Source organism: Eumetopias jubatus, unplaced genomic scaffold (genome assembly GCF_037043125.1).
Source record: "Eumetopias jubatus isolate StellerSeaLion01/CBP00866 unplaced genomic scaffold, mEumJub1_p1.0 scaffold_17, whole genome shotgun sequence".
NCBI lineage: Eukaryota > Metazoa > Chordata > Mammalia > Carnivora > Otariidae > Eumetopias > Eumetopias jubatus.
Window position 1 is genome coordinate 47,108,107 of NW_028274823.1, and position 14,412 is coordinate 47,122,518.

Sequence of the window (14,412 nt, forward strand, 5' to 3'; positions counted from 1 at the left end):
GCATAGCAAACTCCTAATGACCAAAATGAGCACAGAACACCATCACAGGACATGCTGGGGTTCCCTCATGCTCCAGGCTTGGAGCATTTGGGATTCGATCACATAAAAGGCAAAATTTCTGTATGTGTCCTGCCCTGTTCTGCTAGGGACCAAAGTGGCAATTGGCAAGATAAAACTAGATAAAACTGAACTGTGTTCATCCTTCATCTTGGCCCACAGGATTGTATGGGTACCCATACACAATATATCAGAAGACACCTCAAATTCCAAAAAAGCACAGCAGTGTGAAAATTCAAGCAGAAAATAATGATGCTCAGAGGAGTGATGTGAGGATGCATAATAATTATAACTCTATGGGAAAGAGTTGTCATCAACTTCTTTTTTTCTGCTATCACCTTTTCAATCTGTTTCTTCATTTTTCATGTTTAGACTGCATAATCTATAGGGTTCAAATTCTAGCCCTACCACTTGCTAAATATGTATCTTTGGGCAAATAATTTTACTTATCTTTGCTTCATTTTTTTCATCATTAAAATGGGGGCTTCTTTTGTATCTACTTCACAGGGCTATATGAGGATTATTTGTAAAGTGGTGAGAACAGTGCCTGACACACAGTGAGCATTAAAAAAATCTGTTGTTATTTTCATTCTTTTAATAATTACTAAGTTAAAAAATATGTATTATAGAAAATTGGGAGAATACAGAAAAATACTGGCAAGAAAAATTATGCATAATCCTACCACAATTTGCAGTGGATTGCCTTCAAGTTATTGTTTTAAAAGCTCATATATTAAGTGTAAACATATATTTTACGAACTTGGGTGTTACAGTACTGCTTCACATATTTTTGGTCACTGCAATTATTCATGGCTTTGTCCTTCATTCTCTAAGTATCTTAGGTTAGATGATAAGTTATATGGCTAACTGTTCACACCATATATGCTACTCTGAATCCTACATTTTATTTAATATCAAACAATAGTTGCCTTTCAAAACATTAGGTGTTCTTACAAAATTTCATGTGTAACAGTTGTATATAGTATATGACTGAACTATATTTAATCAATCAAACCATTATCTTTTTTTAAAAATGAGAAAAAATATGGATATAACATTACTAAATGTAAAATATAAATTTCTTAAAATTAGGGGAGCCTGGGTGGCTCAGTCAGTTAAGCATCTACCTTCGGGTCAGGTTATGATCCCAGGCTCCTGGGATCGAGTCCCGTGTTTGGCTCCCTGCTCAGCGGAGAGTCTGCTTTCCCTCTGCCCCTCCCTGTGCTCTCTGTCTCTTTCTCTCTCTCTCTCAAATAAATAAATAAAATCTTTAAAAAATTTTTCTTAAAACTAAATACCCTTGTGGTATTATATCTATCTAGAGAATAGATAGAAACACAAACAGTACCAAATACACATAATTATGGAGTATATGATTAAGACCATTTTTTTAATATCATTCAGGAAACTTCAGATTATTCAATAAATTCAGTTAGGAGAATTCATTAGCTCTGTTTTTTAAAATATTGTTCTTAATCTCTAAGTACACACGAACATAAATTTCAGATAGATTATGACTATATATAACCATATGTACACATATGGTAAATAATAAATTATATAGACAATAAAATTTTAATAGCTAAATTAATAAAATACTTATTTCATTTCATGGTGAAGGAAGTATTAAACATATGAACTACATTTTAAAGTAACTGATAGATTTGATCACATAAAAGGCAAAATTTCTGTATGTGTCAAAAAACACAAGTAATAAATCAAAGAGCAATCTAGAAAAATATATGATAGTGCATGATTTATTATCCTCAAAATAACAAACTCCTTTAAAGAAGACAAAAAAATTACCAGACTTGAAAGTGAGCAAAGAATTTAAAAATTCATAAAAGTAGAAATGAAACTGATCAATATACAAATGAAAAAGTATTCAAACTTGCTGGTAATCAAAGAAATTCTATTTAAAACATTGGTGAGATATAATTTTCCTTATAAAATTATCAACTAAAAAATACTATTCAGTTCTGGTGAAGGAAAAAGTAAAATCAACTTTCTCCTAGTGTGTTCATAGAAATATAAATTAATATAACTTTTCAGGAGGAAAAGTTATCAAAGTATATTAAAAGTCCAGAAATGTATTCTTAATAATCTGTACCACAAGATATGCATTATGCTTATCAATCACTGTAATCATGAAAAATTGGAAATTCACTAAATGATCCAGCATAAAAGATTGGTTAATAATTTTTTTTAAAGATTTTATTTATTTATTTGACAGAGAGAGAGAGAGACAGCTAGAGAGGGAACATAAGCAGGAGGAGTGGGAGAGGGAGAAGCAGGCTCCTGGCTGAGCAGGTAGCCCGATGTGGGGCTCGATCCCAGGACCCTGAGATCATGACCTGAGCCAAAGGCAGATGCTTAACGACTGAGCCACCCAGGCACCCCAAGATTGGTTAATAATTTAAATGGCATGCATATAATGTTATATTCTTTAAATCAATAATTTAGAAAAAGATAAGATTATGCCGTGGGGAAAAGGTCATAATATATTAAGTGACAAAAAAAGCAGATTACAATATATTTATAGAATGATCCCAACTTTGTTTTTGTTTAAATATTTTATTTGTTTGACAGAGAAAGTGAGAATGAACAGGGGGAGCTGCAGAGGGAGAGGGAGAAGCAAACTTCCCGCTGAAAAGGAAGCCCATTGTGGGGCCAATCCCAGGATGCTGGGATCATGACCTGAGCGGAAGGCAGATGCTTAACTGACTGAGCCACCCAGGCGCCCCAGAATGATCCCAACTTTGTAAGGAAAATTAGTATATTATGTAACAAGATGTTAGACTTTAATTCTTCCTACCTCAGATTTGATTAGAGTGTCAATATAATGGATAATAGATAATGAAGTGTGAGACTAATCACTAATTGCAGAATTTGTAAAGGAAATAATCAAATAATCTAGACCCATTCCAGAACACTTGATCTCCCTCACTGACTCTGAAAATATAAAAGGGCAGGAGAAAGATGGGTAAGAAAGCCATTTTGGTCCTGAGAGTCTGATGACAGAGGCATATGAATGGCTTGCTCTCCAGAGCATGTTGGGATGACAGATATGTTAGTAGGTCCTGTAGACTAGCTGTGGACCACACACAAGAAAGAAAGGATGCTGGCTGTCTGAAGACCAGCCTGATAGGCTCCTGAGCAGGCCTAAGGCCAGTCTACCACTGTCCCAGGTGCAGTAGACCCTCAGCAAGCCAGGGCTAAATTAGGGAAAGCAGCAGTTAGTAAGCTGGGAGGACAGAGCAGAGCAGAGAGGCTAAGGGAGGCAAAGACAGCTGTGCTTCCTTCTGGCCCCAGATACCCTGCCTTCAATGTATTGACTGATTGTGCAGTATTTCCACAGGGAAATTAGAAAATAGTTGGGACTGCTATGCACTAAAATGATTATTACTGGTTATTTCTGAATGATGTGATGTTGGAAATTTTTTTCTTTTTTATAAGTATATTTATCTTCCTAGTGTTCTAGAAACAGTGTGCATTTGCATGTTTAATTGGTAAACATTAGGTATTTTGCACAAATTAAAAGGGTAGGTTTGAAGATGACAGCAATTGAATGAAAAAGCCATAGATCTGAAAGAAATGATAGACTTTATGAAATTCACACAGGCATGTTCAAAATCTGACAATTCTTTTACTTCTCTGGTTCTGTTTCAAGGCTGAAGATGGCACCTGATCTGGGTGGGTGCAGGTGGTTAGGAAAAGAAAATCAGACAGGAATGTATGGGTTGATCCTGTGTTTGCGGGAAATGGGACTGGTTCTGAAGCAATTAAATTAGAAATTGTCTAGAAGATTGTGAGGCTTCCTGGAAGCTGCCTGCTGCTATCCATGGGCAGGGCTGGCTGGCAGATACATGCTAGTATGGTATGCTACATCAGCTGGTGCTGGCTCCTCCACAGACAGTCATGTCCTCCGGATCCTGACCAAAGTCTGTTCCTCTTACCACCTTCCTTCTGAACCCATGCTTACTAGTCATTCTTGTGATCAGAATGTGGCTTCCGTGTACTGAATCTGTATGAGGGTTTCATTCACCTGACAGTTATATGCAGCAGATCTTTTTTCAAAACCTGACATCAAGGCACTCTATAAATTCGATTTATGTGTGTATGTATACAAGTCTTCCTGAGTGGGGTTAACCACAGGTTCTCTGGGAGTAAAAAACGAGTTTTTGGCATAGCAGGTCTGAGGACCCACCCTGGGGCCATGGTGTAGACACTGGTCATAGCAGCCATTGAGCCTTCTCATAGTGACATCCTGGTATTACTTCCCCAAATGCATGTAATCTGAGGTTTTATTCATTTTTTCAAATTAATTGGAGAGATGAACATTTCCGATCAACTCTGCCTTGCCTTGGGGAGAAAAGAATGGCAGAAGCTTCTAACCCACTGTTAATTGGGATTTCACTAAAATAGAACAGGCATTCCACAAATGGGGAGAGAGGGAGGAGAGAAGTGAGAGAAGAGAGGGGAGAAAGGAAAAAGGAGGGTTTTGGAGGGAAGCTTATTTCCTGAACGCAGAGTCATTCGAGGATATCATGTGCGGCAAATTAAACGATCCTTCAGCAAGAATTTTGACAAGAAAATTTCATTAGGGATTTAAATCTCTATGGAAGCTCAAGTTGCTGCATTAAGATATGAAAATTGTGCAAATATTGTTCCTTAGAATAATGTTTGCTGCAGGTCATTGAGTTTCAGTCAATGAAATTAAGAGTGATAAATGTCATAGTGGCAATAACAGGAGGAAGGGGGGGGAGGGAGAGCCCAGCAGTTGAAGGCTCAGGACCTTGAGTCATCTGGATCAGCAGTTAGACTCCAGCATTAACTAGCTGCATGACCTCAATTGAGCAAGTTTATTTAACATCTTTGAGGCCTAATTTCCTCATCTATAAAACGAGAGTTGCCAGTCACTCTGCTAGACTGTGACTGTGAGGGTTTAATGAGATAATCCAAGTAAGGCCCCCTGGCACAGTGCTGGGCACATGTGGGCTCTAAACACATATTTGTGTGATTATACCGATGAGTCAAGGCAGTGAGCTAATGTTCATCCGCCACTGACTTCTCGTCAGTCTGGGTTATAGCAGCCCATAGCAATAATAATCACCCTTCTCTGGGTGAAAGCCTGAGGCTCAGGGGCCAAGTGAATCTGCCAAGGTCACAGTGGTGTAAGTGCTTCCATTAGAATCATGCCCATGTTTATGTATCAATGTGTTTTTCTCCCTCACTAGATGGTGGGGGCCTCAGAGCCCAAACTCTGTGTGTACCTTTGTAGTAACAGAACCTGGCCAGTTAGATGGTCCCTGGTGGATGCTCAGAAAATACGGGTGGGGTGAATTCAGGACTGCATAAATAAATGGAGGCACGAGTGCATAAACGGTGCTATCATGCTTTTCCCATTTATTTTATTTTATTATTTTTAAAAAGATTTTATTTATTTATTTGACAGAGGGAGAGAGCACAAGTGGGGGGAGGAGCAGAGGGAGAGGGAGAAGCAGGCTCCCCGCTGAGCAGGGATGCAGAGCTTGATCCCAGGACCCTGGGATCATGACCTGAGCCGAAGGCAGACGCTTAACCAACTGAGCCACCCAGGTGCCCCTTCTTTTCCCATTTGAACTCTATCTCCGTGGGGACTTATCCATTGGGTTTCTCAGTGCTTTCTTTTTTGGTTTTTATTTCAAGGCTTTCTGGAGCTCTGACTCATAGAATCTTGTGCCATTTTATAGGAAACAGGAGAAAAAGGGAAAAAAAAATCCATATACTTCCACAACCCAAAATACTGAAAGTTCTCTTTCAGCATTTCAGGATATATTTTATTTTTTTCTACCATTGGACCAAGGGATGTTCCTACTGCAATTTTATATGAAAATAATTTTCTATGTTGCTGTTTCATCTAATAGGAATATTTCTTACAGGTATCATTTTAATGGTAATTTAATAGAACATTATAGATATGCCATATGATATTTCACTTAAACATAGTTTTGCTGTTGGTTTTCAGCATGTGTCCATTTTTTCACCATTAGAAATACTGCTGCACTAAATTTTTTACACATATAAGACCTAGGTTTTCAGGCTAGTGACTGTGGTTAGAAGATCAGTTTTCTTGAAGGAGCACAGTCCTACTGGTATGCCTCATCCTCAGTTTTGCAGAGATGGACTATGATATCTAAGTGAATGGCAAGGGTTTTATTAGATTGTCTAAAGAGAGATTATTTCACCTATTTTGTATCATATGCGAGTCCTGCCCCCATACCTTGTCCTCTATCCTATTGATAGATATTCCATGGCTGTATATGACAAGTAAAAAGGAAGGAATTAATGAAGGAAGGAAGAAAGGAAGAGAAGAGGGAGGGAGAAGGGGAGGGAGGGAAGGGAAGGAAGAAGCCTAAAGGGAAGCTATAATGAAAAAAACAGAAAGGAAAGGGGAGAAGAGAAGGGGAAAAGAGAAAACAAAGAAGGGGGGGAAAACAGAGGGAAACTAGGTACATCAGCCAAAAAAAAAAAAAAAAAAAAAAGAGGAAACAAGAAGAAAGAAATTAGCAAGACCATTCTTCCATGGGCTTTTCAATATTCCAAATCCATGTCTCCAACCACAACCATAAGTTTGAGACATCTGCTTAGTGAGCGGAAAAATCTCAAGATGAAACAAATATAACACACTCTAGTAACTGTCCCCTATTAAGGTGATTCCTAGACACCAGTGCAGGGAGAGTTACGTTTGCAAGGAAATGAATAGTTAAGATTGTATCGTAGCTCATCTTGCCAAGATAAAACACAATTAAATGAAATTAAACAGGGGCTCCTGGGTGGCTCAGTCATTAAGCGGCTGCCTTCAGCTCAGGTCATGATCCCAGGGTCCTGGGCTCGAGCACCACATCGGGCTCCCTGCTCCGCGGGAAGCCTGCTTCTCCCTCTCCCACTCCCCCCTGCTTGTGTTCCCTTGCTCCCTGTGTCTCTCTCTGTCAAATAAATAAATAAATAATCTTAAAAAAAAAAAGGAATTAAATAAAACTTTTCCTTTTTAAAAACTTTGCATTTCCTAGGGAAATGTAGGTTAAAATTTGGCGCCCAGGGTCGGGGTGGGGTGCAAAATGCAAAATATGCATTTTGAGAAGATGTTGAAAGATGGTTAGACATGTTCATTATACAGCAATGTGCTCACAACAGGACAATTTCTGTCTGTCATCAGTACACAATATTTTGTTTTACTTTGTCTTATGCATGTTTGGTATTCAAAAAACCATAACATTGCCTTTGTAATTTGGAAATACCTGTCATGACTCTCACTGAACTAAACTGCTGATTCGATAAAAATCTCCTTTCCATAGTGGTGATTCAATTGTAGCAGTCATTGAAAGAGCAGAAGATTATTTACAAATAAAGCAAAAAATTCACATTTGACCAGAATTGGTCAGAGTAGTATCAAATGTTACTTTTTACTTCATATATAAACAAAAAACTAAGGACTAGCAATATTTCTTAGTGACAAATTGTCTTCTTTCATGAATGAAAAAAAGAATTTGCCAACTGTCCAGGAATCAGTGATATGCAAATAGTGTTGCTAAAGATGTTTTTTTTTTTTTTTACAGTTTAAAAACTTCTTATATAATTTTAGATGCCTATTTTCTTACCTTAGTAAGTACGGTAAAGGTTAATAGGCTTAATATTAACACAGTTCCAAGCAAAGGGTAAGAACCAATATGAGACTGTAGTTTCCATAACATTCTGTTAGGTCAATAATGAGCTCTGTTCTGTTTCTATTTCCTTACTCTGATAATGGGTGGTGGCGGGAGCCTAAATGCTAAGGGAACAGGGTTTGCTGGAGTTTCCAGTGTAGATCAGGGGTGGAGCTGAATCTGGAGACCAGGTCCCATCTCGGGAGAAGACCAGACCTAGACTTAGACCAAGTTAGTTCTGAGCGAGAGCTTTGAACGTTAACTCCTGTCCCTTGGCAGCACTCAGAGACAAACGACTGAAATACAGCCTTCCAGCTGAGCTAGCAACCGTTGCTCAGAGTAAGCACTGCCTACATAATTGTGTTAGAGAAAGAAGAAAAATGCTTGACCTACTTGGATCCGATAAGATGGAATCAGTTTTCGGCAGAAATTGATCACAACGGACTCCTTGGTAGCCTTCTTTGCACCTGAGAAAAGGGGATAAATGACAAACATACGCATGTGGTTGTGTAAGATTTCAACAAGCAAAACAGCCATCAATTACACAAATGTGAGAACAGTACATTCATGCTTTTGCATTGTTTAATTCAGTCTTCTAACACTGACAGACGGATTTTAGCCTATTTACGTGCAGAAAACCCAGCACGGCTTTGCTTTTTTAGTTTTAGATGGAATACCTAACGATGAGCAAATTGAATAGCATTTTAAGATGGCCCTCGAAGCAATGTGAGTAATAGTTATCTTCAGATTATAATGCTGAATGCAGGCATATGCAGGTCTTTTCTTTATGCAATGCACTAGTCTCTCAAAGGCTGCAAATGCCCTTTTGGAAGCATATTTTAAGGGTCATTTTGCTAATAAAAAATCATTTTCTGATACAAGTGATCAAATCTAATCAGGGCTACTGTTTATCTTCCTCGTGTTTTATATTAGTTTGTTCATTTGCTAATTTCACTTTTTTTTTTTTTTTTTTTTTTGATGTAGCTATTCTTCAAGTCAGCATCGCCTAACTGCTTGGCCAGAAATAACAGCATTTATTTTAGATCTGCTAATATCTGAAAGGCATCCATGTCTACATGCAAGGTCTCTGTTGCATTCCCTCTAAACTCATATTTTTCCCTCCTCATTTTTCTCTTTTATATTCACAAACATGTGCAAACATTGGACAAGGCAACTTTCCTGAGGTGGGTGAAATTTGGAGGCCAGGAATATGCCTCGAAGCATCCGCAATGAGGCACGTCACCACAGCCCTGCCAGTCCTCTGTCGAGTCTTCACACAGCTCGCTTCATCAGGGCTGCGTGGCCACCTCAGACAGCCTCGGCTCATCAGCTGGCAGTTCAAGGAACAAACAGAGGCGATGCCCCCACACCTGCCTCTGTAAGCGGGGAGGTGGCATTTAGTGTTCTGCGGGAAGTTTAATCTGTCACGCTCAAGTTAAGCAGGGAGGCATCCATTGTTGCTTGTGGGATGAATCTGTCCTACTTACACAGGAGGAAATTGTGCTGCTAGCATAAAAATCAGATTTAAAAAACAATCCTCTGGTTGTTAGAAATCTATGAAATCAACAAAAGAATTCAAAGAGACCGTTCTGTCAGAGACGAGAGCTGTGAATTCTTTCTGCAGAATATGCTTTGTTTTTTGGGTGTAATAAAGTATTAGATAAGGTCTGTTGCAGTGGGAGCAGCAACTGAAGGGCTGGAGGTAATTTTACTACCTTTCATTGTGAGCCAAATTGGAAGTCAGGTGATTGGGCAGGCTCTCTTTAACACCTTCTTAAGCCTGGCATTCTGGAGTGTATTTGGCAATTTTCCTCATTGATTAAGAACAAAGACTCCTGGTATATGGATACCCTAGATACCCAACCGGCTATTGAAAAAATTTGTTTGGGCAGCCACATATTTTCACAACTTTTTTTCATTCATTTATTGCACTTGAAATAAAGCAGGCATATCACTCAGTCTGTAATGGTAGAAAGTCAGAAAATACTTAGGACCGAATCACATTTGTTATGAAAAAATAAATTCCTGCTCTCCAAAAGTGGTCGTACAGCTGTTCGTGTATCTTTATTCAGAATTACCAGAACCACAGTGCTTTAATCTTCATTTCCCCAGAAATGATGAGTTATGGGCTGGGTGTGTGCTATGGCGCGCATTCACGTTTTTGGAGGTTTTACTTCCAACATATGTGGGAGATTTGAAGTGCACTTTTCTCTTTTACTCTTTGCATCTTCATTTAATATGAAAATGGTATCCTAGGGAGATGGCTGCTTTTAAGGGAAAGTGCTTTTTTGTTTTGTTTTGCTTTGCTTTTTAAGGGGTTCTTTGTTACTTACAATGCATTATTCCATTTGTCTGTGGAAAGGAAACTATGAAAAGATGTTTGACATTTTTCTAGGCTTAAACTGATTTTCTGTGGGTGTGCACCCACTTTGAAGAGCTCGGGCCTCATGGGGTATCTGGAAAACAGCACAGCAAGGGCCTTCAATGCAGCTTGATCCCTGTGTGCTGCAGATAGTCAATGATGATCCTGGAGGAGCCAAGCCAGGCTAGGAAACTCCCCTACAGGCTGTGTGACTGGCTACATAGCCAGTCCTGCTCTAAGGAGGCCGTGTCTCTGCTAATTGGTTGCTGAGTTTTAAGAATGACACATTAAAATTTCCATTTGAAAATCACACATATGTCACCTTGGTAAATTCAGACCCATCCAAATATGAAGACCGAATGGACCAGCAGGTAATGCCAATGCATCTGATTGAATTCATGATGATATTAAAGACATAAAGCAAAGCAAAAAAAAAAAAAAAAGTCAAGATGCACATCTATTGCACTGATGGAGTTTGGTGGGCTTCTTTGGAGAAATATCATTGTATGTTTATTTTGGTTTTGGTTAGTCTTGGGAGGATTTTGAGAGTGTTTTTGTTCATTTTTTTAAGATGTTTGCTTTTTGAAGAATACAGGTATCAGTAAAACAGAAATTCATATAATAAAAAGGTCTTTGTTCATCTAAGACAGCATGCCAGAATTTATAAAATTTTAAAAATACATGTGTAATCTAATGATAAATGTTTTCTTTTCCTATTTTGCATTGCTTTCAAATCTCCATTCAATTCATCCAGTCCCTGGTCTATGAATTTCTTTATCCCTTAGAAACATTGTATCACAGTGATCGTATTTAAAAAAAATCCCAATATTCCCTGGTGGTTTTCCAGGTAAGTTTTGATTCTACAGCTAAATGGTGTAGGAGCAGGGAGTAGGCTCAGGACAGGAAATACAGTCAAGGATCACAAATAGTTATATAAAGAAAATGGGAGAATTATTATCAACAGTGAAACCACCACAGAACACACTCAGTCTGCAAGAGCTAAGACATTTTACCTAGAGAAAAAATTAGTCTTAAATTCTGTGTTTATCTACTCTCTGGTGAAGGAGAGGTCACTTCTGAAACCAGTAAGTTCTTGATCATGTTGTTTGCTTTATTTCCAAATTTAAAAGGCAGAAGGGAAGGACATAGTTGAGGAGACAACGTCCAAAGCAAGGTAGGGCAGGTAGGAGGTTGAAGGGAGACTGCATTAGGGTAACCATGGACCAGAGACCTCAGGCTGCCAATGAAGTGGGGGGAAGAGGTTGGAGACCGAGCCCAGTATCTCTCTGCTGGTGAGCCTCAGGGCTGAATGACAAACGAGGGTCCTGACTGTCTACAGGGATTGGGCCCGTTGTGCAGTTTCAAATGCAGGCATCTCTTTTACTACTTTTTATATCCTTCCAGCTTGACCCTCGCCCCCCATCTCAGTTGTTCAGCTGTATCTAAAATAACAAGTTCTCCCTTCTATTCATCTTTCCTCTTCTATATTATCCCTGAGAAAAAGCCCAGTTTTAGTGAAAAGTTTTAAAAGGCAATCCTTGGGTGAAAGAGAGGAAGAGAATAATACCGGCAAAGATGAGAAAATATAACATGCATGATTGTCAGCTGGATTTCAATACTTGCTTTGTCTGGTGTGGTAAAGAAGAAGTGGTCAACACATCACCCAGCCTGGATATGAAGGACCCAAAGGAAGAGACTTGTAAAACGGTCAATCACTTGCTGATGTTCCCACAGAAATCCCACTGCTAACTTCAGACCATTCCCATCTCCTCTCTTATAATTCGCTAAGCCAGTTGATTTCTTTGAACCCATTTCTTGAATAACAACTAAACTAGTGCTTAATCATATTAGTGACTTTGAGTGAAAATTAAAGAACCCTCACTTGTGACCAACAGCCTCCCTACATTTCCAGAGGATTCCTCCATTTTCCCTCTTCCTTTTGTTAGAAAAACAAAACAAAATAACACAAAAACAACCCGAAAAATGTTCCACTGAGGGAACTGTACTAGCCTTACTCCTCATTTGTTGATTTCCTGGTCATTTACTCATTAATGGAAGGTGTCATCATTGTTTCACTGCACTATTCTCCAGTCCTACTCTGTCTTTATTGTCAGGGTATTGATTATGCACACGGATGGCCCAGCCAATACACGGTCTCTAAGCACATGTCTTCCTCTTGTTTATCATAATGATTCACAGTGCTGAGTTTATAGTCTCACTTCTCTGCTTAGTATGTGCATAGATGTACTTTACGCAAATCACTTAACATCCCTGTTTCCCAGTTTCAACCCAAATAAAACATGAGTGATGCCAGGAAGGAGAAAAATGAACAAGCACACAGAGTTGATATTCTACACGTGCATTTTGGCCATTTTTACGACTACAGGCCTTATACCTGCCGTATCTTCAAAGATGTATTTGACATAATTTACAGAGAGAAACGTATGAAGGATAGAAACATGTTCAACTGTTTGCTTCAATACCTGTGTAGTGCCTGGTCTCTGCATTCACTTTAGAGAAAGTATACATTGCTTTCTTATTGGAAACTTGATTTTAGACATAAAATTTGAACTAGCAGAAATCAATTAACTTCACAAGAGAAAAGGTGGCAAAATGTGTGGGTTGTTTCCTGCCCATATCAACTTATATTCATAAAAAAAAATGACAATTACTCTTTGATGTTACAGGAAAGTAGACACTTTGTCAGTGATATACAAGTCTGACAATTTTAAGGAGCCTATTAAACACTGATTTGAAAAAAGAACAACCCCTCCAGGTATTCTTCTCTATCTCCTGCCAATTCTCTTCAGCCTCAATGTCAGAACTTGGTTGGGGAAAACGGAAAGATCATTCAGCATTTAAACTTTACATTTTGGAGGCAGGCTGGTTTGGAGCACTGCCTGGTTTTAAATCCAGAATCAGCTGTTTGCTGGCTATATAGGCTTCTGTGCATCCTTCCCTTCAACTGTAAAATGGAGGTAAGAATAGTAGCTCTCGCCTAGAATTATTATTAAGAATAAATTATATAATACCTGTGGCTCATGGTAAGCACTCAATAAATGTTAGGTTTTGTTTTTTGTTTTTTTTTAAGATTTTATTTATTTATTCATGAGAGAGAGAGAGAGGCAGAGGGAGAAGCAGGCTCCCAAGGAGCAGGGAGCCCGATGCGGGACTCGATCCCAGGATGCTGGGATCATGACCTGAACCGAAGGCAGACGCTTAACCATCTGAGCCACCCAGGCACCCAGGTTTTGTTTTTTTTTAAATATTGTTTGAATTTGAAATCATCATCACAGCTTTTCCAGTGGGGAAACAGAATCCAAAGGTTAAGTATCTGATTCCCCACATCTCACAACCAATAAGTATTTGACCTAGAGGCAAACTTAACTGGGGATGACTTTAAAGTCTTCACTTGATCCCTGGCATTTGTTGACATTCTTCATGGAACATCACAGGAATTTCCATTCTTCATGGAAAAACAATACATAAATCATTATATGCCCAGCTACCTTTTCTAAGATTAGTATTTGAAAATCATGGCCCAAATATCATGAACTGAAGCCATTATTTAACAGTAAGAATTAAAGACCTAGATTTGTAAGTTATTATCCAATCTCAAAATGTCCTTAAGCAAACCATGTCACAGAAACTAGTCACTGATTTAAAGGCAAACTTCTTAAGCTTCATGTTAATTTAAAAGATAATCACTTGGGATGCTCAGTCAGTTAATCATCCGACTCTTGCTGTTGGCTCAGGTTCTGATCTCAGGGTCGTGGGATCCAGCCCCACTGTCAGGCTCCCTGCTCAGCACAGAGTCTGCTTGTCCCTCTCCCTCTGCTCCTACCCTACTTGCGTTCTCCTCTGTCTCTCTAATAAATAAAAATAAAGTTTTTTTTTAAATAAATAAATAGATAGATAGATAGATAGATAAATAAATAAATGGTAATCACCAACTATGGACGGGAAGACTCTTCAGGGGCACTACTATTAAAGAATGATAATGACATCTCTTGATTTCAGACTAATTTTTGATTTCAGTCCTCAGTTAAAAATCAAAACCAAAACCAATACAAACAAAAACACAGAATAGAGTTCAGCAGGGCAAGTGAATTGCCCAGCATTGAAAAGATGGGAAATACAAGAGTCAGAATTCCCTACCAGGTCTCCATCTGAATGCAAATGGGTGTTGGATGGACCAGGAACTTTTTCTAGGTAAGAGTCTGCTGCCTAGAGTTATTAATGGTGTTAGAGCACATTGCCTTCCCTGCCACTCACTGTTGAAGATGAGATCTAGGTCTGGCTATGGAG

The 14,412-nt window shown here is 38.7% G+C and overlaps 1 protein-coding gene across 6 annotated transcripts in view; it reads right to left on the reverse strand.

Moving 5' to 3' along the window:
• Positions 1-14,412, reverse strand: part of NRG3 (neuregulin 3) — a 1,101,926-nt gene that overhangs the window by 250,066 nt on the left and 837,448 nt on the right. For all 6 annotated transcript variants that reach the window (XM_028098949.2, XM_088019858.1, XM_028098948.2 and 3 more), the window contains exon 3: positions 8,136-8,209. In XM_028098949.2, coding sequence (XP_027954750.1) covers positions 8,136-8,209 — 74 coding nt within the window. The remainder of the gene's footprint in view (positions 1-8,135; positions 8,210-14,412) is intronic.